The sequence below is a fragment of the Grus americana genome, chromosome 20 (assembly GCF_028858705.1).
Source record: "Grus americana isolate bGruAme1 chromosome 20, bGruAme1.mat, whole genome shotgun sequence".
Lineage (NCBI taxonomy): Eukaryota > Metazoa > Chordata > Aves > Gruiformes > Gruidae > Grus > Grus americana.
In genome coordinates this window covers 3786061-3813571 of record NC_072871.1, presented here as the reverse complement: position 1 = coordinate 3813571, position 27511 = coordinate 3786061, and the positions used below count along the sequence as shown (strand labels likewise).

General features: G+C 54.6%; 2 protein-coding genes across 11 annotated transcripts in view; one reads left to right on the top strand and one right to left on the bottom strand.

Moving 5' to 3' along the window:
• Positions 1-27511, top strand: part of ASTN2 (astrotactin 2) — a 357525-nt gene that overhangs the window by 237934 nt on the left and 92080 nt on the right. For both annotated transcript variants that reach the window (XM_054848678.1, XM_054848677.1), the window contains one exon: positions 15175-15440. In XM_054848678.1, the coding sequence (XP_054704653.1) occupies positions 15175-15440 (266 nt within the window). The remainder of the gene's footprint in view (positions 1-15174; positions 15441-27511) is intronic.
• On the bottom strand, positions 221-6093 carry TRIM32 (tripartite motif containing 32). 9 transcript variants are annotated; one of them, XM_054848681.1, is made up of 3 exons: positions 6043-6093; positions 3935-4726; positions 221-3078 (listed from the first exon to the last, which is right to left on the bottom strand). In XM_054848681.1, exons 2-3 carry the CDS (start codon positions 4003-4005, stop codon positions 1068-1070), a joined length of 2082 nt encoding a protein of 693 aa, XP_054704656.1. In that variant the 5' UTR covers positions 4006-4726; positions 6043-6093; the 3' UTR covers positions 221-1067. The 9 variants fall into 9 exon arrangements, with proteins under 9 accessions (XP_054704656.1, XP_054704654.1, XP_054704655.1 ...); XM_054848679.1 differs by having other exon boundaries at positions 3935-4050; XM_054848680.1 differs by having other exon boundaries at positions 3935-4742; positions 6043-6078.

Genomic DNA, 27511 nt, shown 5'->3' with positions numbered 1-27511 from the left:
AAAGCGAAACAGCCCCCCTCATCCCATCTCAGCAGTGAGTAGCTTGCACGTACAAAGTGCAGATGGGTGGAAACCTCTTGCTAAATGCAATGGTCTGGAATGCAGAATAGTGACATGCAGGTGAACATACAATATATTGCATTTAATCTCATTTACTACAATCTCCCAGTTTTATCCCCCCAGCCCTCCCCCCCCCCCATGAAGCTTTAGATACCAGACATACCTTCCGAGGACAGTTTCCAGGATACATTTAATAATAAAACAACAGAAAATATCAACCATAGGTTTCCCCTCGTTTCTTTTCCTCCAGCCCCCTCCTTTTTACCCCCGTCCACCTAGCAGAACTCTTAGTAGTAATAAAAACCCTGTTGCCATCCGACAGCAGTTCTCTGGCTCGGTCTCCCATGATTGCACAGTACTCACTTCACATTGAACAGACACGGTTCACAAATGGCACGACAGGGGCGATCTCCCGAATATCAGAAAAACGGAGAGAGAAAACCGTCCCTCGTCAGTTTGAAAGTAAAGCTCCATCTCCCTGCAGTTTAAGAGGGCTATTTCGTTTTATGCAGTGCTGCAATCAGAAATTGCTTTCTCTAGTAGTTGCCCAGACAACTGCTACCCAGTTCCTTGCGAGTACCACAGCGAGAAGAGGATTGCCTCTCTAGTCCTCTACGGGAAAGTGATTTAGAGCAGTCAGTCAGTGTTTATGGCACAAAGAAAGATACAATGGTTGAAACTGGAAGTGTAGGAGATGTGGCGTAAGGAGGTGAGGTTTATGGAGTGGAGTGACCAGTCATTTAGCAAGGAACCAATACTCCAGAAGGACAGATCCTTTCTCTCGTGCTTGTTCTTTTTTATTGTATGGATTTTATAAAAAGAAGAAAAAGCAGACCACCACCACGTAAGCTATTTTGTTTCTAAACACAAAACACGACAGCCTTTATGCCAAACCCCCTTCGGTTATGGCACAATCTTCCTGAACGCTTGACACTGTTTCCTGTCAGATTGCAATGAGGCTGGAAGAATCTCTGCTGCCAAAAGAGGCTTTGCTGAGAGACATGCCTTTACGGGGTGGAGTATCTTCTCAGATGGTAACTGTAGATCTTAATGCAATGATCCCAACAGTCCAGCACCAGCAGCTGCCCTTTGGGAGTAATGGCGATACCAACTGGGCAGGTGAGTCCTTCCCGGATTAGGATATTATAGCCGCCTCCTTTAGGAAAATGCAGGATTTCTTTACGGCTACTGTCAGCAACAATGAGGTCTCCCCTGGCATCAACACACATCCCAGCAATGCACCTGAAATCCTCATTCTCGGAGAAGAAGTGGCTAATCTGGCGTCCCAGCTGCCCATCTGGGCCGACGGAGCCAATTGAAAAACCTCCTTCTAAATGGTGTTCGTACTGCCGGTTTTCCAGGTTAAGCCCCAGCCCTTGAGTAAAGTATATGGTTCCTTCAGCATCGCAGGTGACAAACTTCGGGCGCACCGCGCTACATAAGCAACTATACTTCACCACCCCCACACCGCGGTCCACCGTAAAACACCAGAGTTTTCCCCCTTCCACGTCGGTCACTACAAACTGCCCAGAAGGCAGGGCGGCGATGCCCCAGGGCTTGCTTAGCTGGCTCCGGTGACACGCCACACAGTGACCATCCATGGTGTAGACCTTGACAGAGTTATCGTAGCTGTCGGTCACGCCTATCAGGCCATGGCAGTTCATGGTGACAGAAAGGGGAGTCAAATTGGGCAAGTCCGCCCCAAGGAAACTCAGTACAAAACTATCGATTCCGCTAGGGCTCCGGCGGATCTCCTTCAGAAAGCCTTTGCGGGTAAAAACCTGGATTCGGAAATTGCCTCGGTCTGCCACAAGCACCTCGCCTTGCAGGGTGACATGTAGGCTGACGGGGAGATTAAACATCCCTGGCAGGCTGCCCTTGGAGCCCATCTTCTTGATGAAGTGACACTGCTGGATGCTCGTGGCTGCTTCAGGCATCCTTGGCTTGGCTGGTGAGGAATTTGGTGTGCAGCTGGCCTCTTCTTGCACAAAGTCAGGCTCCCGAAACGATGCCGATGAGGATGCTGCAGTTTCCATGAGCGATTCCTCCACGTTAACGGTCCGGGGTTTCTTCACCACCTGCCCGATCTGCAGTGGTCCCACATGGCTCACCTTAAGGAGTTCAACCTCTTGAAGAGTCAGCTCCTTTGGGAGACTGTTTGTCAGTTCTGGTTCTTCCTCATCTGCTGCCTCCTCCAAGAGAGCTATGTCTCCCTGCTTTATTTTGGCAAGGAAGTAGTCACAGCGAGACATTATCTGCACTTCTGCCAAGTTCAGCAGATAAGCCTGCTCCTCCATTACCTGATTATTTACCTTCTCCACTTCAGACAAAGAGGTGGTGAAGAACTTGCGTGACCTGGCCAGTTCTTCCTGGATCTTGCGCTCTTCTTTGCTGTAATCTTGCAAAACTGCTTTGTATCTAGATTGCAGGTCTCTCGAAACACCCTCCAGAGATGCTTTTCTTTTCTGCAGATCACCCATGAGCTCCCGAAGTCTGGCAAGCCTCGTCCCAAATTCCCTCCTACGCTCTTCAGCAGCCTCTTTGATAGCAATGACTCTATGCCCTTGGGACATGTGTGATGTCTCCTTGCACGGCTCACACAAAACCAAGCTACAGCTCTTGCAAAAGTGTCTTGGCAACCTTCTCCCACAGACCTTGCACATGAGAAGACCCACCACTTCCCCCAGTCCGGCGGTGTCTATGATCTTCAGCACAGTAAGATTGTCAGTCAGCTGAGCTAAGCTTGTGATCCGCGTGATTTTGCTGCAAAAGGGGCACCGTATCCCATTAATGCTGTTTGCTAGGAGTTTCTCCAAGCACTGTTTGCAGATGGTGTGCCCGCAGTGTAAGAGCTTGGGTCTCAGGTGCTCCTCAGTGAAGGACTCCATGCAAATGGGGCACTCCAGGACCTCTCGGAGTGCATCCGAGTTGAGCTGAGGGGCGGCAGCCATGGCTTTCCAAGGCAGCTTTAGCTGGTGCAAAGTCTTGTACTCACATCTATTCCAAGGTGCTCCGATTCTGTCCAGAAAGAAAAAAGGAAATGTGATTTATGTCATCACCAGCAGTTACATATACGTGCAATTTATTTCTGATTTATCACCCAACCCGGGAAAAAAAAAGCCCAGTTAGCTTTTCGGCATTTGGAAAGGATGGATTAGTCATAGCTAATCTCAGAGTGGGCAAATTCCAAAACTAACTTGCAGCTCCAATTGCGACGAATTATTCACTTGCAAAATTTATAAGTAGAACTGAAAGAAGTGTAATGGCAGCAATAAGGAAGCCCAATAGATATTGATGACTGAATCATCTCCTCATGGTGCCCATCTCCCGCTGCCAAGCCTCCAAGTTTACATAATTTAGTGAAACCCAGGGAGATTAAACCAAGCATTCAAAATGCTGCGCATCAAAAGAGAAACCAGATGGTGCAACGCTTTAGGACATTAATAGATCACCTCTGGAGACCTGCATTCAGATGTGACATCAGATACAAACAAAATAAATGTGGTTGGTTTAGCCTGCTTTTCTAGATAGCCAAAATAAATTTTCAAGGTTTCGTATGTTTGCCAGAAAGTGAAACTAAAAGGAATGATTTGTCAGCTTCCGCTCGTTCTGGGAATGACTGTACATACCGAAAACACACAGTGAAGATTTTACACCAGTGTATTTCATTAACCTCTGCCATGCTGCATCATGCTTCAGTATGCAAATTGAACACAGCTCGACGCAGCAGTGTTCTAGCAGGTATTAGCAATAATGGAGTTAACAGACAACTCCAAACATTTGTTAATACATACTACAAGTGTTCACTATTAGTTCTTGAACTTAGCTTAATTGCATATGATTTCTCCTTATTTCAGAGTCTTGCAGCATTGACCTCATTCTTGTGTTCTGGTTCAGTTTTATACCACTCTGGTTGCTGTTCAGCTTCAATCCAGGTTTCTCCATCCTCACATCCCTCCCAGCAGGGAGCAGATCCCAGCAGCTCTCTTGCTAAAGCAGCCATCCATTCAAAAGGAACAGAACAGGGTTCACATCATTAAGTTATTATTCAGTAGACTGGGTTTCAATACCTTTGCTATTTCATTGCTTAGCCATTAAAAGAAATGGGGAAGAAAACATTTCTTCTAGGGGGAGAGGACGAGAAGGAAGTAGTTAGTCTTTAAAATGAAGAGACGAGCACAGAGGGATGTGAACAGACAGCTTCTTCTGAATAATGGCTGCACGCACGCAGCACTCTCGCTTCCCTGCTGGGTTTGCCTGCTTCATCCTCGGGAGCATTTCAGACAGAAAGGTTCACTGTATTTCAGTTTACCGTTTACTCGAGTGGAAGATGACAACCGCAATGAAGAAAAGATCTTTATGAAGAAAAGATCTTTATGTTCATAGAGAGAAGAAAAAAAAATCATTTTAATTTATCAGCTGCAGCTCACAGTCCTTTAAAGCCCGCGTTTCAGGAGGGGATTCAGTGGTGTAGCAGAATCTCCAAGTACCAAGCTGGGATCTGATCCTTGGCTCGACAAGTATCGCATCCCGGCACGCAGGGAGCAGGGGCACTCCAGGCGCTTGCTGCCGCTGGCACCGGATACGTTTCCCTTTTGTTCTTAGCATATATCTCAGCTGGGGAAGCAGAAGCCTGAGCACTGCCATGTAGATCAGAAACCTTCCTCTGAGGGATGAAAAATCTGTATTTTAAAACGATTTTTTAAAAATGAAACACAGGATACCAGATCCATTATTCTTATTTTCCTTGGAAATATGTCAAAAGACTTGGTTAGGGAAGGATGAGGGACAGCGCAGATACCAGATACACCAGAGAGTTACATAAAAAGCCACCTTTAAAACAAGTATTTTCATTAAAGAACAATGGCGGAGGGGATTTTGTTTAGTTCTAAGTTAGGTTCGGTTTCTAGAAAGATGATTCGTACGACATTCTTTTCATATATAAACCGCTTTTATCAGAATGCCAGCGCGTGCCTTAGTAACGTGACATTATTTTTACTGCTGCACTTTATATCTTTATCTCGCACTCGGCCATGCCTTCATGGAAGTTTCCTTAACAGCGAGTTGTTCTTGCGTATCAGTCCCTCCCAAGGCAGCTCCTCTGACGCAGAGCAGGGTATTAGAGAAAGCCTCAGCTGAGGATCAAGCTATAAAACTCTGTAAATTATGTGAGTTTGGCTTCCTTATATTCAAAAAATTTTCCTGCCGTAGTTTTCTCTTCCCGCTCTGTAGTTTTTAGCTAGTGTGTGTGCTGAGACAACTTGTTTCACTTGTAATCCTTAGCTGGTGTCATTACCAAGTTAAAATAATAGGGTAAAGCTGCAAAATTTGCATCGTGACTCCTTCCAGCAGCGCTGGTGACAGCATCAGTGAGGACTATGAAAGCAGCACCACAGGACGGGTTCGGAGGGGGGGCTGTTGCTGACCGCAAATGCTGGCGGGTCCCTGGCCGGCGGCAGCACCCGGCACTGAAGCCCTGCGGTGGCACTGCCTGACCCTCAGCCCCGCGGCCCGGCCCTGCGGAGGGAGACGCGCGGCGGTATGGGCCGCACCGACCGACAGGACGCTCGGGCCGGTACAAACCGCCGTTTTCATCGCACCCTCCTGCCTTCCCACCGCCCCTCGCCCCCGCCGCGGCCTCCGCTGGGCTCCAGCAGGTGCCCGGGCAAGGCCCGGCGTGGGCCGCGGCCTGAGGGGGGCTCGGCAGGGCGGACCCACCCCAGCGCGGCCGCCGAGGATGGGGAGGGGGGGTGGCTCTCACCGGCGGGGAGCGCCCATCCCGCAGAGGCACGGCTCGGCGGGGGAAGAGGGAGGGGGTAGGGTGTCCAGGCGGGGCCGCCCGGCCCGGCCGCCCCCTCCCCAGCCCGCCGAGGCCGCCCCGGCCCCCGTGGAGAAAAGGGGGGGGTCCCGCCCGCCGCCGCCCCGCGCCCCCACCCCGCCTCCAGGGGGCGCCGCCGCCGCAGGGCCCGGCCTGCGCCCTACCTGCCCGCCGCTCCCCGGACGCGCGCCGCTCCCCGGCATGCTCCGCGCCGCTGCGCCGCCGTCACGTGTGCGCGGGGCCGCGGAGCCTGCCGGGAGATGGAGTCCCGCAGGAGGCCGGGGGGGCAGCGGGGGGCCCGTCCAGCGGGCGGGGGCAGGCGGACGGCACGGCACGGCACGGCGCGGCGCGGCGCGGCACGGCGCGCAGGCTGCTCCCGGGTCTGCCCCCGCCGAGGGATGGAGCAGGGGGCTGCCCGCACGGGGAGCTCCCAGGTCGGCCAGGCTCTTCCTTCGCGCCTGTGCTGTAGCTGTTTCTATCGAGGAAAGTTAAAAGAAAAAAAAGGGAACAGAAACATGTTTTCTTTGTTTTTGTGGGTGTGTTATCACGTGCGATTTCGGCAGACGCAGGTTGGTCTGTGCCCTTTCCCTGATCAGCAGTACTGCTGCTGGAGCAGCCCCTTCCCCTCCCCTTCCCCTTCCCCTTCCCCTTCCCCTTCCCCTTCCCATCCCCTTCCCTTCCCTCTGACCGGTCCTGCCCCTGCGTCGGCTTTTGCATCACCTATAGAAAATTTGTATTTCTGGGTCCATTTCATAAACTGCATTGGAGCAGCCCATGGACTCCCAGGACAAAAAGGACTATTTTTAGGCAGAGAATAGCAAATGTAATCAGTTGATTGGGTGAATGCGCATAAATATCATCAGTGACTAGATAGGCAGCTGCAGTTGCTTATGCAAGGACTTGCTCGGGGCGCCTCCTGGTTGATATTAATTCCTTTCCCACAGTGGCCCCAATTCTGCGCTGCAGCCGGCGATCAGCAGTTGGGGAATTGAGCGGTTGCGGGGTTTGCCATCGATCAGAGAGCTTGCCTTGCCCGGTCATTCGGTTCTGCCGCTCACGGCTGGGAGGTAGCAAAGGATGGCGTCTCCGTTACACCCGCGCTGGGCTAATGACTGGACTCGTTAATCATAGAATCAGTCATTTCCCTCCTCCTCCTCCTCGTCCCTCCAGCCTTTATTCCTGACCTCTCTGCCCATCAGACGGGCTCTCACGCTGGCAGCGGTAGCAGGAGGCAGGGGTTTCACCACCGGACCGTGGCTCTGCCCTGCCCTGGTGTTTCTCGGGGTCGCGGTGCTGTAACGGCTGTCAGTGACGCCGGTCTTGTTCCAGCTCGGCATTCGCTCGTCCGTCATGAGATGGCTTTACGGGATGGCGGAGAGACCAGTTTTACTGTGACCCCGTGGGGCTGCACAGCGGATCAGTAAATGTCGGGGTTTGGGGCTTCTTCTGTGAGAGCGGGGAGAAGCCCAGCCCTGGGCAGGCAGGTCCAGGGGAACCATGTCCTTGACACACACGCGGCATCCAGGCAGTATCCCGCAGCCAGCCCTGCTCGGGCTGATGCACAGGTGAAGGTCCGGAGGCTCGGAGGAGGTGAGCCCTCAATTTAACCGTTTCCTGTAAACCCGGCGTGCCCGGGTGGGAGTGCGGCGCAGCTGGCGCCGTGCTGGCAGCTCTGGGGCCGTGCCTAGACCTTTCAGCAAAAGCTGCAGCACGTTTCCAGTGTTGGTTGCTCACCTGCTCCAGCAGCTACCAACCAGCACTGAGGAAAGCACTAGCATAATGCAGCAATTCTTGCCACCTTCTGGTTTTGGTATTTTTTTCTACTTTTTTCTATTTAGAATAGAACAGAATAGTTCAGTTGGAAGGGATCTACACCCAACCAGCGATCAGGAGCAGCAGGGACCAGCAACATGGGCAGCAGATGCACTCAAAGGCAGAGACAGCATTTGCAAAGCCTGACCGGGGTTGCAAAAGAAAATGAGATTTAAGGTCTTCTGTTTCATGCTGTGCTTCAGGCCCCGAGCAGCAAACCTCAGCAGGATGCCCCCGGGTACCCCCTGAGGGTGGTGTGCCTGGGGAGGGGACACGGGGTTCACTTCCAGCTCCTGGCATCACCAGGGAAATGTTCTTTTGGCTCTTGATGTATTTTCCAGTGAATAAAAGTGGACTTAGCTTTGAACCAGGATGGTCTGGCAGATTTTGTGACAGCACACCTAAAAATTAGCAGTATGAGAGAAAAGTAATGGTAGGAATAAGAAAATAAGCTTTTCATGCATCCTGGGGAGAAAACAAAGGACTGTCTGGGTTTGCTAAGAGGTGATAATGATGAGCAGATGATGGTACCCAGCATGTTGGAGTTTGGGGACCCTGTGCCATGAGGAGGAAGGATGGGGAGGCTGTGAACCCCGGCCCCCTGGCAGAGCGGTGTGTCCTGAGGGGCTGCCCCGTGCTGACGGCCATCCAGCCAGCAGGGCTTGGTAGGTCTTGGACATCCCGTGGGAAATGGGCATGCGGGTGTTGGAGCAGGGAGGGAGCCAGCTGCCCATGGGGGGTGGCGGCAGTGATTTGGGGTGTCACGGAGCCATCCTTGTGGGGCTGTAGTGGCTGTGAGGCAGAGGGGTGAGCACGAGATGCTGCTGAGGGTGGGATGAGCGGGGCAGGGCTTCAGTTGCTCTTCCCAAGAGAGCTGGTGCAGGCAGCGGGGTGACAGCGGGGACCGTGCAGGGCTCTGCAGAGCCCGCTCCTTTGATAAAGCGAGCTCACAGGTGATGCCTGCACCATCTCCTTTTATAGAGGCTTATCAGTGGTTTCTAAGAACCCTCCTGGCTTTTTTTCTTAATACCACAGTCTTGCAAGTCTGTAAATGTCTGATCTGCAGCTGAGGTTACTGCAGAGCCTGCCTGGCCAACCTGTGGGCAGAGGAGATGGTCTGCCTCCGCGTTGTGCCTGCCGGTACCTTTGGGATCCGCCCGAGGGCAGAGAGGGTCCCGCGGGCAGGCAGGGCTCAGGCGTGCCGCCGAGCCACAAGCACCACGGTACGGCTCTCTGGCCACTCCTTGCGGTTGGGCGTCGGGGCACTCAGCATCCATAGGGTTCTGCGTTTAATTGAGTTACGTTAATCGGCTGGGAGCAGCGGTCAGAGCACCAGCAGGGAGAGGGGGCTTTGCAGTGGGAGGCTGCGGGGGGGCAGAGGCAGGCAGGCAGCTGCAACGCGGGGCTCTCCGGGCGCAAGGGGGGAAGAAAAGGGCTCACAAACCATCACGTTCAGGAGGTTGTCTCGGTTGGCACTCAGGGGTGTTACGCTTTGGGTTGCCAGACTCGTCTCCCCGAGGTGTGCGGCTCCCCCAAGGATGAGGCCCGGGAGGTCCCCAGGAGGGGCTGTTGGGTGACAGTGGCCGAGCGGGCGGTGGCAGGATCTCCATCCCGAGAGCCATCCTCCTGCGGTGCCACGAGAGGGCAGCAGGTCCTCACGGACCGCGGGTGGCCACAACTGCCCCGCAGCCACGCGGGTGGCAGGGCCCCACGCCGCCCCACCAGCTGCCGGGGGCTCTGCGGAGCTGTCCCACGGACGCACGCCTCCGCTTGCTTGCAAGCCCCAGCGCGCGCTTCCGGGCTCTGCACCCGCGTGCTGCGTCACAGGCTGCGGTCATGCCTTCGCCCAGGCTTCTCACACGGGATGCCGTGCCACGGGACGGCTGCGTTCCCCAGAAGAGGGGTAGCAGTTCCTGGGTGAGCCCTCCCTTGCCCCAGCCCACGCGTGAGCCCCGGGGACGCGGGCGTTGCTGGCCGTTGGTGGTTTGGCACAGCTGGCCTGAGCCGCTGCCGGTACGGCATTTCCTGGGCCGCAGCAAGGGCTGGCGCCGCGCTTCTTGCACACGTGGATGCATGTGACAGAGGAGAGCGCTGGCTCCTCCAGACATTGCTCCCGTGGCAGCCCCTGTGTTTGCCCATCACTAACAACAGCATTAAATCTGTCCAAGCTCTTCATAGACCCGTTGGTTACCGCACTGACAATATCTCACTGCAAGAGAAATTCCCAGGCAAACACATCTATTGATTTTCTTTCTAACTCCCTTTCGATGGATTTGCCAACAAACGGGGTATTATTCCACCAGGTAATAAACGGGCAGCCTGGGCCAGCAGATGTGTGTCGGCTGTAAATCCCCGCAGCCCTGCCCGTGGTGGCACTAGATCTGTCCAGGTGGAGGGTGGTGTAAAGGGCAGGTGGACCAGAATTAAGCTTCCTTGCATGAAGTGCAAAAGCCAGGTCCTAAATCAGGCCCAGCTGAGCAGCCGGTCGGTGTCGGCAGGATTAACCTGCCGAGCCTGGAGGAATCCCTGCCCGGGTCTCTTCCCGACGTTCCCTCTACTGCCTCAGCTAGAGAGCCTTCTGCTCTCCTTGGTCCAAGCTTTTCTGGTGTTGAAGAGCTACCACATCCTACCTCTGATATGGCTACATTCTTGCGGTAAGTGAAGTGATTACCAGTTTGGAATGACTTGGGATCTTTTGGGAGAGGTGCCGTGTAAAATGCTGGACCACTAGCAAGCCCATCATCTCCTGGGAGCTGTCAAGACAAATCAGCACTCCAATACAAAAGAATTAGGTATTATGCTTTTGTTATTGTTACAGTAGTGGTGTTGTCGTGCTTCCCTCTTGTCCAAGCACTAGGAGGTGCTGCTGGTAACGCTGGAAGAGTTTCCCCACATCTGCAACTGCTGCATCCTGAGCAGGGACCCCCGCACGCTGTGCAGGCAGTCACCTCGTGCTGTGGGGTTATTAAATCCTGGTGGAGCACAGAGACAGAGCCAGGCACCCCAACAGGCGAGCAGTACCTCTGAACACCCTGCGCTGCTCATCCTCCCTTTCTTACGCAAGGCTTGATGCTTGGCGGAAGGCTGTCATTTTATTTGTTTTGTTGTGTTGTTTTGTTGGGGTTTTTTTTTAAAAATACATATTTCAGACAAACAAACTAATAACTCCCACAAGTTGCCGTGATGTGTCTAACCACATCCGCGGCGCTGTGCTTCCAAACAGATGTTGCCAGGACTCAACTGAGTCGCCAGCAGCGTTAGCGAAAGCATGTTCAGATGCAAGGGCTGATAAGCAATCCCTGTGTCCTCGCTGCTGCCGCGCTGCAGCCAAGCCCCGTCCTCCTGCCAGAGCGGGACCTTTGGAGCACCCCAGCAGCGGTCACCTGCAAAGCCCTTCCCTGGGAGCCAAGCAGAGGCTTTGCAAGAGCGATCTGAGTGCCCTGGGAGGTTATCCAGTTCCACGTGGGGATCCTGCAATGTGGACCAGAACGCTAAAGCTGGGTTTACTTGCTCTGGACTGGACCCAGCTTGCAGTGAAGACAACAGGAGCGTTTCTGTTGGCTTCACTGGCAGCTGGAGATGGCATTGCAGTGGTACGTTGCAGGGTCTGGTTCTGATTCTCTCCAATGTAACGGCAAAAACTTCCTTTGACTTCATCAGGAATAGGGTTGGGCTGCCCATATTTTCGTTCGAGATGCCGCCAGTCAGCTGGGCCTCAGCGCTGACGAACACTGTACAGCGACTAGGTAATAAAAGCCAGACCGAGCCTCTTGGAGTACGTGGGGTTTCTCCAGTTCACTGTCGGGTTTGCCATGGGGAGAGCGGCCTGGCCCCCGAGCCCCCTCCTTGCATGCAGGCAGCTGAGCAAACAACCAAAACTCATCTCAGGGGTAGGGGAGAGGGAGATAGAGGGACCCCGATCCCTTCTCCCAGGGCTACAGTTGCAATGGCAGGTCCAGGAATAAAGGAGTGTGTTTTGGAGGACAATACCTCCCGGATCTGAACTGCTCCTCTGTGAGATGCTGCAAGTGGTGGGTGATGTGGGTGGGAAGAGAAGGAAGCACAGTCCCCATCGAGGAAATCGCCAGCTTTTTAGGGATGAGTGCAGTCCTGAAGGCACCTGGAACTGATGCTTTCCACCCTCTGAGCAAGCGGATGAGGAGCAGCAGTTCCTCCCCGCTGCCTCTCCCCAGCTCTGGAGGAACTGGCTCACAAGCAGGGTGTGCAGCTGCCACTCTTCTGGGCTTTAAGAGCAGAAATGGGGTGATTATTTTGGTTAGGACTATACTTAAGCCCCCAAAGCTCGTTCCACAAAAGCTCCCAGGAATTGCTATCCAGTGCTGATGACTTCCAAGTGCTCGTCTGGATGAGAGCGGGCAATTTGGCAATGAAGCCCGTGTTCCTCTGCTGAGCCACGTCCTATTTCATTTTCCTCCTTTGGAGTTGTACCCAGAGCCTTTTCGGTACGAGGGGACACCGCGGATCCCTTGCCAGCACGCTGAACCACTCAGCTCGGCTGCAGTAACCCCTGATGTCCCCGGGAATCCAGTCTGCAAAGCAAGCCTTTTCCCCAAAGCGACTGGGGCTTCACCTGTTAGAAAGAGGGTTAAACGCAGACGGTTGTTTCCTTACCTATGAAGTCTGCTCTGCTGACAAGTCTGCCACCAGTCACCAGGCTCCACAGCGAATCTGCTGCTGCTGAGTGCCCGGCCGCTGTGGAAGAGGAGCTGCACTACTCACATAGTTTTCTACCTCACTTTATTTGCAGACCTCTACGCTTTCCCCTGTGCAGCTCCGTTTGGCGACTGCTGCTCCTGAAATGGCTTCATTCCGTCTGGGTTTCCTTCAGCAGAAAGGAGGAACCCTCCCTTTCATGCCAGCCCCTTTGGAGAACTCTTGAAAGCACCACGTCCACCACCCTCAGCTACAGCACCCTTTCCTGGGAGCGATGGGCGAAGGAGGCGGCGGGTGGTGCAGGATATGTTGGACGAGCTCCAGCGTTGTCTTGCTAAAGGGGCCGTGTTGTCAGGTGGATGCTGGAGGACAGCTCTCCTTGTCTAGCCCACGGCAGGCCAGCCGTGTCGTCTCCTTCCCCAAGGTGATGTATCTGGTGCAGCGTCACTGGACAGAGCTCCATCTGTATTCTGGATGGGGCAACTAACGGAAACACTTGGGTGTAAGCTCCTACAGCTGCGTCAGTCGAGGGTGTCCCTCAGCATGGGGCAGTGCAGGGAGACCAGCGAGCACACAAGTCGGGTGCCCCCGGACTGAGTGCTCTCCTGCAGACGGAGATTCTTGCTCAGAGGTTTATTTTGCTCCTTACTTGCCCCTGCTTGCTCCCTGCAAACACAGACCGTAACTGAGGAGGACTAAGGGAGATTGTTCTTCCTGCTTATTCATCCCACTCCTTACTGCTTGTTTGGACTTGAAGAGCACCGGAGCTCGTGCACGTGCCCATGCATCCTGCGCCCAGTGCTTCAACGCAGAGAGGACGGGTGACGTGGGGGGAGAAGCACAGAGCAGACAGTGTGGAACGGAGCCTCAAATGAGACATTCCCAGAGCGGCACTCCAGCAGTTGGACCATGCTGCCCATCCAGCCTGGTCTCCTTCCAGGTGTTGGTGGAAACCTGTATGTGTGATTTGAACAACGATTTTCAGAAAGCCTTTCTAAAAGGCCACAACTCTAGACAAACCTTAGCTAAGTTTAAGCTAAGCCATAACCCTTGTTAAGGACACATCCAAACATTTGATGCTAGTGGTCTGTAATTCTTAGCTATAAAGCCAATAATTCAGGAAGGAAGGTTTGATAACCTGTCGCCAATCATGAGATGACTGATGCTGCTTTCTCTTCAGCTCTATGTTCATGTTCTCCCTTAAAGCATGGCTCCAAAACTTACTTCCTTATGGAGGATCACTGCTTCAGCTCTGGTGAAGAAGCTTTGCAGCCCGGAAGTGTCATTGCCATCTCCTTCTTGCTCTTCTAAATGTAGTTGAGTAGCGATGTTAAAAAAAATATTACTGTTATCCAGAAGCGAGCAGAGGCCCATGTTATCACCTTGTAGCTTTCTGAGCTACCCAGTTTATCACGGGTTCATGGTTTTCCCTTATGAGGCTTGAAGTTGTCTGGAGCTGCTCTTCCAGAAAATAATCTCTCCAAGAACCAGCTCCATCTCTCATTTTCCATGTGTGTGTAGGTCAGTGTGTCCCTAGATGTTGAGACATCTCCTTCACAGCTTTGTTTTAATTTACCTTGGCAACTGCCCCCCTTTTTTCCCACTGAAAGGTGGGTTGGTTGGAATTTGCTCATTCTTCCCATGACAGCTTCGATCCTGCGTGCAGAAGTGTTCCTGACAGCCAGACAGCAAGGAGAGGCTGTCCCTAGCCTGAAGGGCTTTGGGAATCATGAATGAATACTGTGTTTACTTGTATTTCTAATTGACTAGTGCCTTGCCGGATCAGCTGCATGTCACTGCAAGCCGAGGACATTGAGACAACCCTCGTTCCTCTGCGTCTCCTTCTTGGGACTGGGAGGTTGTTGCTGGAAGCAACAGGCATCCAGCTCACGGTGTTGGGAGCCTCAGTTGGCCATGGGATGGAGAAAGGCTTTTCTTCTGTAGGTGTATCACCAGGTTGTGAAAGCTGGGCCTTCCTTATTGGATCAGCACAAGAGGAGTGTCTATAGATAGAGTTTAAACAGAAGTGTACAGGACAAAGACGGGAGTCCCGGCTCCTTTGCTCAGGGTATCACCAGGTGCGATACTTTCCTTGTCCTTAGTGAGCGTTTGGACCAAGGCAGAACAAAGTGAGGCTCGCCGGGTTTATCTCCATGTGGTTAAGACCACCAGGAAGTTTCACAATGGCTTTCAAAGGCCTGAATATTGCCTGAAAGCAGAGTGTTGACAGTTTGGTTTTGGAAACGCCTCCATCTGTTCCACGTGTGGTGAGATTGTTCTGGTACCCGCTTACCCACTCTGCCGAGGGGCTTCATCCCGTGACGTAGTCCCTTTGCCAGCCTCCTCCGGGTCCATCTCAGTGCCCTGGATAATGGGTCACCCAGAGGAGAGAGCTGAGGATGGCAGGGACTGGAGAGGGCTGGTGTTGGGGCAGGGGTGAGGGCACTCAGCTCTTTGACCTGGTCCCTTTGCAGAGGTTCCTCCTTGGCGGGGAAGATACATTTGGGTGGTTTTGTTTCATTTGGAAGTGCAGAAAGTGAATATGGAAGTTACAAAAAAGAACACCGTGGTCAGTTCTGTCACTCTAGAAGTGCTTGGCTAAAAACACTCATGCTTTCTACCCACTCCCAAGCAGTGACCTGCAAGCCCTGTTTTACTCCTCTCCTTGACCTTTCTGATTTCCTGCTCCCACCTGGCCTACACCTTCAGCAGCTGTGTTTGTCCTGGCTGCAGCAGAGTTTGGGTTTGGGAAGATGACTGTGCTGAGATTTATTTTATGTTGTTTGGTTTCTTCCCTCTCCCTCAACCAGAAACAACTGAGCTTGGGAACAAGAAGGAGTTGAAATCTATGCCCTTCATCACCTATCTCTCAGGCCTGCTGACAGCACAGATGCTGTCTGATGACCACCTCATCTCAGGTGTGGAGATTCACTGCGAGGAGAAAGGGCGCTGCCCATCCACTTGCCATTTGTGCCGGCGCCCAGGCAAGGAGCAGCTCAGCCCTACGCCAGTTCTGCTGGAGATCAACCGAGTGGTGCCTCTGTACGCTCTGATCCAGGACAATGACACCAGGGAGGTGAGTAAGCCGGAGATGGACCAGCTCCACCACTATGATCCTGCCTTAGTTGCTTCTCAAGTCTGCCTTCCTCAGTCTCTGCATAAATGTTGGGTTCCCTGGAGCAGGGCAGTGTTCTCGTGTGTCCGTTTGGTGGGGAATGCTTTGGAATGGTGTCAGTGATGGAGCTGGCAGGTCCTACAGCCCTCTCAGACCTGTGTCTCCCTGCCTTCAGGATGGTGAAGGCAATGCTATGAGCAGCCAGGGCTACGGCTGTTCATGGTGTCCACCCACAGCAGACACCGGTGTGCAGGATGGGTCCTGTGGAGGGGTCTTAGGAGCCAGGCATCAGGTCAGTCTTTCACTCCTGGCTCAGAGATCTCAGCTGTAGCTGTGTGAGGGGCGGCCAAAGCCCTGCAGGGCTCCAGCGTGGCTTTGCAAAGCCTGTGCAAAGGGAGGGAATAACCAGCCCCTCGGGACAGTCCCGCAGCCACAGGAGGTCACTGTTACTCCAGGAGGGACCAGCCAAGCTGGAGGTCACCCTTCCCTGGGGCTGGGCTCCCTCTGCCTCCTGCAAGAACTTCAGTGTTAATGCTATGGAGATTGATTTCCCACTTTCTCGGTTGGCTGCTGCCCCCCGCCCCCCTCCGCAGCCCTCTAACCCCAATCTCAAGTCCAAAAATGACAGACCTGTTTAAAGTCACTTATTAGCACTGAGCCTGCACTTGATTAAGATGCCTGGAGTGAGCCAGCGCGCGGCAGCTGTGAGTAGGATGCAGAGGGCTGTGGGTCGGCAAGCAATCCGAGCACATGGAGGTGTGACCACCAGGAATGATGCTTCACCCCCTTCCCAGATCCACTGGCATCTCCTGGCACTCAAGTCCTGTATGGGGACTGTCCCTCCCTGTCTACCTCTTGATCTTGTTCCCGCTTGCCTATCTATCAACCCTCCTGGTTCTTCCATGCAGCCATGCCTGACTTCCATACCTTCGTTCCTCTCTCCTTCCAGCTCTTTTCCTCAAACTTCCTTTGTCCTATTTTCTCATCCTGCATCCTTTCCCCACCCATGCCTGCTCTTCCCACTGGGCAATTCTTGCATAGACATTGAGCTGCCTTTATCAACATGTCCAAGGTGGTGCTGGGATGAGGCATCCCGGGTACAGGGAGAGCAGTGGGAAAGTTGGTTTCCTTCAGGCAAGAAAGACGTGTTTCCCAGCAGCGGTCTGCAAGAAGACACTTCCTTTTGGGGTACAAGGGGGAGGTTAGCCAGCAGGGAAGGAGTAACGGCAAAAGCAAGCAGAGCCCAGCAGGATCTGGGGGGATCTCCGTGGACCCCGCTCCCCTTCCTAGCCCTGCGCCATGTGGCAATGCCACCCTGCCTGGCTGGCTGCAAGGTCCCCTCCTCCTCCTCCTCCTCCTCACCTGTCCCCCCCCAGCCCTGCCGGGCTCACTTGGGGCACCTCCTTGTCCTGGGGAGCTGGAGCCCGTGTTTCCCCAGCAGCAGCAGCCTCCCTCCCTCCCTCCCTCCACTGGCTCTGGGGAGGGCTGGCCCCATCAGCTGCAGCTGGAGGACAGCCCGCATTGTGCTTTCTGCCGAGGCGCCGGGAAAACCACCAAACAAACACGCAAACAAAAGCAACCAAACAAAAGAAGCCCTAGTCGTCTTCCAGAGGGCTGCGTTCGATGCATCCCCCCTCCTCCTCCCTCCACCTGCTCACCCAGAGGTGGGGGGCACCCCCGGGGAGCCTGTCTGTGCAAGGGTGCCTTCACCCCAGGGTGCTCTCGCTCAGCGGTGCCGGGGTTGGAGGTGGCAGGGTGAGGGGTTCGGGTGGCTGGAGGATGGAGGGTGCTGCCGGAGCAGGTGCTAAGGGGACACCGGGAGCTGGCAGTGAGCTGCGCGTGCCAGGACGGGTCACCTCGCTCCATCCACAGGGGCAGGTCCTGGGGGGGGGGGCAGGTGGGCGCTGTCCTCTCTGACCCCCAGCATGCAGCTGGACTGGGGCTCATTTTGGCTGTGAGCTTCTCTTGATGCCAGGCCCTCTTACCCGCTGTCCCTGCAGCCCATCTAGGGCCATCCCCACCTTTGCTGTGGCAGGACAGGGACTGCTTCTTACCTTCCCTGTCCCTCCTCTTTCCTGGCCATTCCCTCAACATGAATCCCTTGTCTTGCATCAGTTCCGGCACTTTCCTTTCCCCATTCTTGCTCACTTAAACCTTCACCTGATCTGCTGTCCTGCTCTCCATCCCTTCCTCCCCAGCTTACGTCTCACCGTTCTCTCCATCAGCCTCCCTCCTGCAGGATATTTATTTCTCTTCCCTCTCCTCCCCCTGCTCCCCTTCATCCTCATGGGCTGGGACGAGCCCCGGTGCCTGGGGGCTGTAATCCACTGGTGCCGGTGCCACGGCACAAACCTCGCCTCTCGGCACTGGAGGTTTTGCCGGGCAGCATGGGCTGGACAAAGCTGTCCCTGCCTCTCCAGAGGAGATGGAGCTGGCAGCAGCCGTGCCCGTGCCCTAGTGAGGGTGGTTTGGTGCGGGGTTAGCGCTGCCGGTGTGAGAACGTGTCCCCGTGCCTCTCGCGGCATCGTGAGCTCAGGGATGAGGGGTGCCTGTGAGGGCAGGAGCGCAGCCTTCCCCTGTGAGCAGGGTGGGAGGGCGACCACAAAAGGGGAAGGGGTCTAGGGGTGGTGGGAAGCTGCCACCACCATGGGGGCGTCACCCTGTCACCAAGACCCAGTGGTGTGTCCTGGTCCCCTGCAAGTGTGCCAGAAAGCCACCGGCTTGAACCGCTTCCTCGCCCTGCACGCTGGGATGGGCTCCCAAAGGGCAGGTGCTGTCAGGAGCATCTCGTGTACGGTCTGGGTGATGAAATGTCCTTTTTCAGCATCAGGTAGGAGGCCAGAGGAGCGTCCCAGGCACCAGCAGAGCGGCGTTTGCCTGTGGCATAAACAAGATTTGCAGATGCCTGGGCTGAGCGCTCAGACCCTGCAGTTTGGAGCAAAGGAAGACCCCTTTGTCCAGGGACAGCCGTGTCCAGTCTGGCAGTGTGAGCCAGACACACACACGCGTGCACGCCAAGTCCCACACCTCCGAGCACAGCGTCCGCAGCTGAGCGCTCCCCTGCCTGCGTTTCCCCGTTCATGTGGCTAATTCTGAATTGCTACAGCAAATGCTGACCTTATGGGAACTGCAGGCAGATCCCAATTCCCCCGTAGTATTACAAAATAATAATTGTAAACAATGAAGATCTTTTTCTTTGCACATATAGATATATATGTCCGCATAGACAATTATTTATGCGTACAGAGAGAAAGCAAGGTCATTAATAAGGTGGGTACTAACTTCTGTAAAGTTTGCTGAAAGTTTTCCCATAAAAGCCTAGCAGGAGAGATGAGGCAAGACAGAGGTAAAGATATTTTGCCCACTTCAGTATATCTAGATTTTTTTAGTAGGTTTGTCTTTTCATCTGCCTCAGTGCAGTGAGTTATGCACTTCTTAAAATTTACAGCTGCCGCACTGTACAAGGCCATGTTCTCAGTTGCTCGTGACCTTGCCAGACTCTAAGTGCCGGGGTTTAAGTTTCCGTGCTGGGTGTCTGCCTTGGGCTGATTTGTGATTTTTCTATGCATGCATGTTTGATTTCAGCTAAAACTGACCATTTCTTAGAGGGAGATTAGGTGAAAATATATTGCTTTGCCCATGTGATACAAGTTGGAAAACTCTTTATTTCCATGTCATTGGGAACTGCTGTTTTCTTCTTGCTTTAATGCAACAGCTTGAAATTTAGAAGGGCTCCGGGAGACCGGTTTTGCCTTTTGCTGCCCAGGGAACGTTTTTCCGGAGGCATCTGTGCTGTGAGCTTAAGGAACCTCTCAGCTGTGTGATCAGCGGGGTTTTGGTCTGTCTCCCCAGTCCTGCTCAAGCATCGCTCCCAGCAGTGGGGAGGAACAGTGTGTCGGGTACCCGGGGCAGGGCACTGCCAGTTATTGATGGCCCCTCTTGTCCTTCTTGCGTGCAACGGAAACTTTACGCGTTGAGCCCCTGCTTGGAGGTGTTTCTGTTTCCCCCTGCGGTTTGATGGCGTTGGTCAGAGAACTTGCACAGTCACTGATGGCTGCAGCCTGGCTGGGGACTTTGGCAGCGCTGGGGTGGGCGAGGAGCTTCCCAGGGTCAAGGAGATGTTTGGAAGTCCAAGCACCTTTTGAAGGGCTTTGTTGAGTGGCTTTTTCATTGGCGTCGTGGCTGATGTGGCTGTGGGTGGAAGGTTTCACAGAGGAAGGATTGCTTGTTAGAACAGAGGCAGTGCTGGAGTCCTCTCTCCGCCAGTCTGGGTCTGCTGGTGAGGTTAAACTAGTCCGAGTAGGTTTAGAGCACCGTTGCCATTATAGCTCCATTGCTCTTAAGTCAAAATGCTCACAACGTGAGTTCAAGCGATGTAAAGAGACAGAGAGCTGTGACCTTGGCAGTGACTTCTCTGGATGTTTCTGGAACCTGCATCATGTTTTGATCGCCGCCGTCTGCCCACATCTCTCTTCTGCTTCGCTTGTGCTCTGCAGCAGTGCGGACATCAGAGTGGCCCCCCCACTGCTGTGTTCAGATGGAGCTGGAGGAGATTCTCCACTGCAGGACTGTGGAAGAAGCTGTGTCAGTGACTGGCCAGGCCCAACAGCAAAGAGCGTCTATCCGTCATGGGGCTTTCTGCTGGCAAAATGCCTCGACACCCCAAGGGCAGGATGCTGCTGAGCGCATGTGATGAGAGAGGAGAGAGACGTGGTGACCCTGGCTGGTTTCCCTCTAGCGAGCCAAAGGAGAGGAGAGCCGCCTCTCACCCCAGCAAGAGTGCCCGGCTCTGGTGGCCTTCCTCCTCCCTGCCTGCCCTCACCCCACGCGGTGGCCAACATGCTTCTTACTGCCCAGCATAGCCCTGGGGTCCACCAAGAGGCACGGGCTGAGAGCATGAGAGCCCAGGTTTGCATGTTCTGCAAACCTGCACATCCCCTGGCCGGGCTGCAGGAAGGTGAGCCCGGCAGCTAGCCCTGAGAGGCAGGGGGAGGAGGGGGGTGTCCTGCTTCCCCCACCCTTCCCACTGCCAGCACCGGCCTGGGGAGCGGCACCGAGACCTGGAGGATTCGGTGCATCTTTGACGGGGATGCACGTGTGCGTGGCCGGAGCCACAGGGCAGCCGTGGCCAGCGGTGGGGAGGAAAGGGGCCAGCATGTTTGGCAGCGTGGTCTCTCCCCTTCGTGGTCTGTTCCTTTCCCCCAAAAAACCCGAAACAAGCACGAAGCTGCTCCTGCAGAGCACGTTGGCCAGCTGCAGAAGTGCTCGGAAGGTCGTGTGTGAGGGGGGCAGGAGAGATCGGTCTCGCTCCTGGTGGGAAAGGGGCTCAAACCCCTGTTGTTTGTCTTTAAGGAAACAAGCGGACGTTGAGCCTGGATTTTTAGAAGACCCCTTGGACCTTGATTTAATTTGAAAATTGAGTAATCTCAGTATTTGCCTGCAGCCACGGCCTCCTTGCGGCACACACACCCAGCCCACGGCGTGGAGCCTTGCTGGGGGGCAGGTCCCCGTGCTGCCGGCCCCGTCAGCCTCGGCAGGAGCCCAGCGTGTGGCTGGGACCCTGGCAGGGCTCTCGGTGAGAGCTGCTTCTCTGCCTGTGCCTGGACCAGAGCGTGCTTGTGCCAGCAGTGCCTGCGTGCCGGGGGCCGGCAGAGCCCCTGCGAGGTCACTGGCTGGGACGGCAGCTCAAGGTCAGAGCAAAATTCCCCATCGGTCCTTCCCACCCCATGCCTGCGAGTAGCCGCTGGCCCCGAGGAGCCACCCCTCGCTGAGCAGAGCAGAGCATGGCCAGCGCTGGCCTCAGTGTCCCCGGGCTGGCAGGGTGGCCTCGGCTGGGAGTGAGGAGCAGGGGAGCCGTGGGCAGCGAGCGTGCCCAGCCCGTGCTCGTGTCCAAGGGGAGCACTGCTCCAGCGGCTGCCTGAGCCCAGCCGGATAACGCAGCTGAGGTATCACGGACTAGAAGGCAGGCAGGGACAAGAGAGGGGAATGCTCCTTTTTCATCTGTCCCATCCTTCGAACTACTTGCTCCTCAGCTCCCGCTGAGGATGCACTGATGATGATGGGATCAGTTGTCCTTTCTGCCCCCCACCCGGAGCAGGCTAGCTGCTCGTACAGGCGACGGCAAAGTGGTGGCAGCGGTCTCAGAGAGAGCTGCACACGCTGGTGTTGCTTTTCCTCCTGGGTCCAGCTGATGTCTGTACCCTTGCTGCCCCAGTGGCTGTGTTTCAGCAGAAGTGGCTGGTTTCGATGTCTCCTGTTGGTGGTTCTTGGTCAGGACTCGGGGTCAAGGTTGTCTCACGCTTGCTGTTTGTGAGGCACAGTGCGATGGAGCTGTGCCCTGGCTGTGTCTTTGGAGCCCTTCTATGCATTTATACCAACCCTGACGTACCAGGATGGACGGTCTAAAGGGCCCACAACGGGGTGAAACACGTCTGTCCTACCTCCATCGCTGCCTGTCCGTCAGGGCAGTGGGAAGCCCACCCTGTTCTGTGCAGACTGGGCTCACCATTATGACTCTCCAGCCCCTGGGCAAGGAGCTGGAGTGTCCAACTGTATCACTGGTGCTGCGATACCCCCCTTTGGCGTTGACGTTTCCCTCAAAGGGCACAGTAGATGGAGAAGAACACACATGGGAAATCCTGGATCCTGGTGCTGGCACCCCAAGGCCCTGTGCTCCTGCAGCAGGAGATTGCCTTGTTGGGCAACGTCGGGGCTCTGCTGCTGGCTGTGAAATCATGACTGTGCCTAGGAGAGGAGCCCTTGGCTCCGTTGGGTAAACATTGTCCCTGCGGCCATCCCGGGTCAGCCCTTAGGGCAGCAAAGCTCTGTAAGTGGAGACCAGAGACGTGCCTGGAGGAGATCAGTCTAGGCTTGAGCGGGAACATGAGCCTGAGGAGGAGGGACAGAGGAATTGAGGCAGAGGCTGGAGAAGTCAAACTGGGACTCGTCGCTCAGGGAAGAGTTTGGCCGTACCCCTGGAATCCCGCTCAGGAGGGCAGATAGCTGGCCCCTTCCCAGCGCCCTGGGTCCCAGGGCTGGTTCTCCTGGTGTCCTCTGCCCAGCTGGGCCTGGCAGGAGGAGGGTGAGGTTTCGCAGGCTGCTGTGGGGACAGTGCGAGAGGCGTCCCCGGGGCCGTGGGCTCACGTCGGCCCCCCTGCAGCAGCCGATGGCAGAGCTGCTGGAGGACGGCAGTCCTCCCTGCACCACGCAGCTTCCCCAAAGCAGCCCCTGACGGCGTGGAGAGCCGGTGCCAGGGATTTCTTTTTGCACTGCCAGAGCCGAAAGGGAGCCAGGGCGAATGGGGACAGCGTTTGTATTATTGAGGTGAGGTGGTGTTTGGTTTGTTTTGTTTTGTTTTGGTCTGGGGTGTGGGGTTTTTTATTTGGTTTTGCTTTGTTTTAATATCTGCTAATTGGCCCTTGTCCTGCTCCTCGCACGCTGGAGCATCCTGCTGCAGTTCCAGCCCACATCCGACTCGCGTTACCAGGGGAAGAATAGCCGCATTGTAACCGCCCCGATCCTGCTATAATGGGGAGCTTTGTAGCCGAGGTGTGAAAGTGGAGCTGGCTCCCCAGGACGGGACTCTCGCTGCAGCACAAAGGCTTTTATTTCCCCTGCTGCCAGGTTTTACAGTGTCCTCTGCTGCTCCCTCGGATCCCATAAATAACAGAAACCAGGATGCTGCCCACCCTGGGTCCCTTCCAGCACCCTGACCTTTCCAGCAAACCGCTGATGTGCCTTCCCAGGATGAAGTGCTGGTGATCCTGCTCCCCGGGGACAGGCAGCCGGAGGCAGGGAGGGTGTGAGCAGCCCAAGATGAGATCACCTGCCAACAGCAGTAGGGAACTTCATCCTCCTTTGCTGTGAACCTGGAGCAGACTTTCAGACGCGAACTGCGTGATCCTGGAAAGAGTCTCTGGCCTGGGAAATTCTTAGTTTTCCTCCTCCTTTTTTTTTTTTTCTTTTTTCCTCTCCTTCCAGAGATGTCTAGACTAAGGAGCAGCATTTATCTCCTGTGAACAGCACTGAGCATTACTGTAAGGGCATGGGAAGCTTTTCCTCCAGCCACCCTATCATCACGGTAGCATCCCATTCAGGCCGTGAAATCCCTGCTCGAGCCTTTATCCCGTAGTCTTCTTTCCGCTGATGAACAGTCAGTATTGCTATTGCCGCCTACAGACTGCTTGGAGCACGGCGGTGTCTGGGAGCTCCGGTCAGTGGCCGGGTTGTGTCAGGCACTGTATGGGGTGGCATCGCTGGGTGACTGGGTCTGCTGGTAGGTGGGACAGGGCTACACCTCGCCAGACGTCCTTCTGCCTCCTCCGGTGGCACCTGCCTGCACTCGGGGGAGGGTGGTGGTGGTGTGTGGGCACCAGCTCCGTCCTGCAGACAGGAAGGGACAGAATGTCTCTGTTGGCTGCTGTGTCCCTGGATGCGAGGCTGAGCCTGACGGCTGGCATGACCCAGCCTGCTTCCACCCCTCTTCCCTTCCTTCTACCTTTACAAGAAAAACAAACAAGCAAGCAAATACCAGGGAAACTAGTGCAAAACCCAAAATGTACCAAATTACCAGCTCTAGGTCTTCTCTGATGTCTCCAGCATGCTCCTGCATGCTCGTTCGTGGTCAGTTTTTCATTTCCCTATATTTCCATTTTAATTTTTCCAGAAACTGAGGTGTGCATACCAACCACAAAGTAACCCAGACTCAAAGAAACAATTGAGCCAGATTTTCATATCCGTCAGCTGTGGAGAAGACCAGATGTTCACGGATAAGCACCCAACACATGCCCTTTCCAGTACCCCATCTGGAAACACCAGCCCCTGTGTGTGTGCTGAGTCCTGCAAATGCTGATCCGAAAGGTTCCTTCACGTCTTATAATTTACCTCTCCGGGGATGTCAACAGAAAACCCACGGTCAGAAATAACTTAATGTTTCTCCCTCCATCAGCCAGGTCTAACAGAGGACAAAGGAAATGTTCTTCTATGTTCTGTTGCAGAGCGTCTAAGCCATAAAACGGGGCCAAATGGCCTCCCCCTGAGCACAAATAACAACAGGAGAAAGATCCATATGCAATCGAGTGTAGGATAAATGTGCTTAGCTGATCATTCGTTTCCCTAATATTTTTTTTATGAATAGGCTTAACTTATGGTAAGATGGGACTTTATGGTCCTGTAAGTCTTGCTCGTGTCAAAACAAATGAACTAGCCATCCTGTGGGGGAACTATCAATCCAATATATGTGTGTGTATGGGTGTGGGGAGTCAGACCTATTATACCTTTAAGAGCAAATTAGATGCTGTTCCTATGATTCATAATGCTATATATCTAATGGCATGACTCGTCATCTAGAAAATAAACGTTTCGAGCCAGTTTCTCATCTCATAAATTTCCCCTCTGGCACTGAAGGACATAAACTAAATGGGCTGACTCACAGGGAAACAATACAATTTGGATACTTTTAAATGAAAGATAAAATTGCCTTAGGGCACAGAGGGGCGTTGAGATCCCGGGGAGTGGTTGGCGAGCACAGGATGGCACATTGGGGGCTGCTCTGCCACCCCCACCGGGCAGGGCTGCTCCTGGGAAGCCCTTCACGCTTCCAGAGCCCGTTGGCTTTTCCCAGGTCGGTAGCTTGGTGTGACCACCATGGCGAGGCATCTGATGCAGAGGTGGTCATGTTGGAGATGGTGGTCTTGTTGTACGTGCTGTCTCCTGGCAGGGAGGAGAGCGTTTGCTGCGTGTTTCCGAGCATGGCAGCAGGGAAGGACAGGAGATGTGGAGGTGCCCACTCCGAGGCAGGAGGGGAAGGTTGTCCTTGGCCACTGCAGACCAGGAAGGTCCCTGAGCGTTCCCATCTGCAGCTCTCCAAAAGGCTGCAGCTGCCCATGGGACAGGTCTCAGCACCTTCACTGTGTCCTTTGGCCATTGCTCTTGGTCCTCCTGAGCCATTGGGCTCCTGGTTTAGGTGGCAGCTGCCATTCACCTGCGTTTGTGTGAGCAGTCCTGTACCTCCCGAGCTGTGCTGTCAGAAGGAGGGAGGAAAGGAGACCTTCTCGTGTGGTTGCCACCTGCGGAGGAGCAGGTGCCTGCAGCGTGCTTTTGGCACTGGGCTGGTTAAAGCCATCGCCGTTGCAAGGGAAGATGGCTTCGACTGCTGATCTCTGCCAGGGCCTGGTCCAGGCTGGGGGAGGTGAAGGAAGGAAGGGTGGGCTGTGTGTGTGAACTTCAGCCAAAGCTGCACCTGGCACCTGGGAGGACCACAGAGTCCTCGAAGCTCACGGAGACCCTCCATTTGTCCTGGAGTTTCTATGGAGCAAGTGTCCCCAGGGAGCAGGCTGGTGTCCCCATGGAGAGTGCACCCTAAAGCAAGGGTGAACGTCCTCATGCGGGGAGCTTCATCCCCTCTTTCTGCACGACCTTACCCATTTACCCCCCGTCAGTTCGCTCTCGGTGCCGACAGGAAAGTCCTGGAAACCACTGGCTAGAAATCCCTCTGGAAAGCGAGGGAAGGCAAGTCCTGGCTGCCCGGCCACCCCAGCCCGTCCTGACGTCAGCCGGCTGCTGGAAAACGGCCGGAGGCAGGCACCGGGGGCTGGCCGCGCTCCGAGTAACCCGGTTAGTGCGCGTAGGTGCGCTCGCCTTAATGAGTGCAATTGAAGGACGCATCGATTAGCTAACCTCGTTTGTGTGAAGGTTGACACAAGGCAGATGACGGCTGGGTACCTGCAGGATCTAATTAAAATGCGCGCGAGGCCGGGCAGGCAAAGCAGAGGGGATTGCTCATCCAGCCTTGCACTTCCCATCGGAAGAAAGAAAATAGGAGGAGGGAATTGTCCATCGGGTTTGGCTAAAGGGCACGGATGGGGCGGGTGGGATTTCTTCCCTGGGTCAGGGGCCAGGCAGGGAGCCTGCAGAGCGGCGGGGGTCGGGGCTGGGGACAGGGTGACGGCAGAGCGGTGCCACCGGTGTGATGGTGCAGCTCTTCCAGGGATCGCCCAACATCTGTCTTCGCCCACAGTGCACGTCTGTGCACCCACGTACCCACAATGTATGTATTTATCCTGCTCCAGGGAGAGCACACGCTCCCCCATCCATCTACGTGCATCGCTTTCGGTTTCTGTCCTGCACCGACCCGCGGCTCTCTACAGAAGTGTATCTGCACCCATTTGTCCATGTGTCAGATAAACTCCTCTCTGTCTTCCCTGCTCTCCAATTACTTTGCAATGCCCTTTCCAGCCCAGTGCTTCAATTACCTTCTAAAGAACAAAGTAAAATAACGTCACATTTTCTCTCTTTCACATGTTTTTTCCTTCCTTTTTTTTTTTTCCTTTTTTTTTTTTCTTCTGGAACAGTCCCGTTTTGTAAATGCCTGGAAGCAGAAAATGTTTCAGACGCGAGAACCTCAAGGCGCCTCGTTAAAGGTGCTCGAGGTGTTTGGGGAGAGCAACAAAACCCCGGACAATGGGAGCCCTGACGTCAGGCTCTATTTATACCCCCTCTTTTCATAAACCTCCCCGGGATGGCGATTTTCCTAGTTTTCTGCTAAATGCCACAGCCGCTGGAGCCGTCCCTGTCCTCCTCAAAGGGCACATTTTTATCTTTAAGGCGTAACCTGGCGGTGCGGGCGGTATCGCCCGGACCAGGCATCCGCAGGCGGCTTTGAATGGGCGGAATCGTGCCACTGCGAGCTGGGCTGCGCGGGGGCTGGCAGCGAGGCTGCTCTGCGTGGATGAGGACCCGTGAAGGCGTTTCGGCCCCGAAACGTGTCTTTTAAAAGGTCAAAAGCATTATAAAGAGGTTTGGTTTAGTGGATGAAGTTTTGGTGTTATGATTATATTCTAGCAGGGCGTTGTGGCTTCCCAGAGAGTCTGGGTTACCGCTGGCCGGGTGTCTGCAGGGAGAGATGCTGTCTTCCAAGCTGGAGGTTTAATTAGGCACAACAGGCAAAGGTAGCAGGAGAAATCACCATAAATCCATAAAATCTGAACCACGGCAGGGTACGGAGCGAGAGATGCCCGGTCCTGCGGCATGGG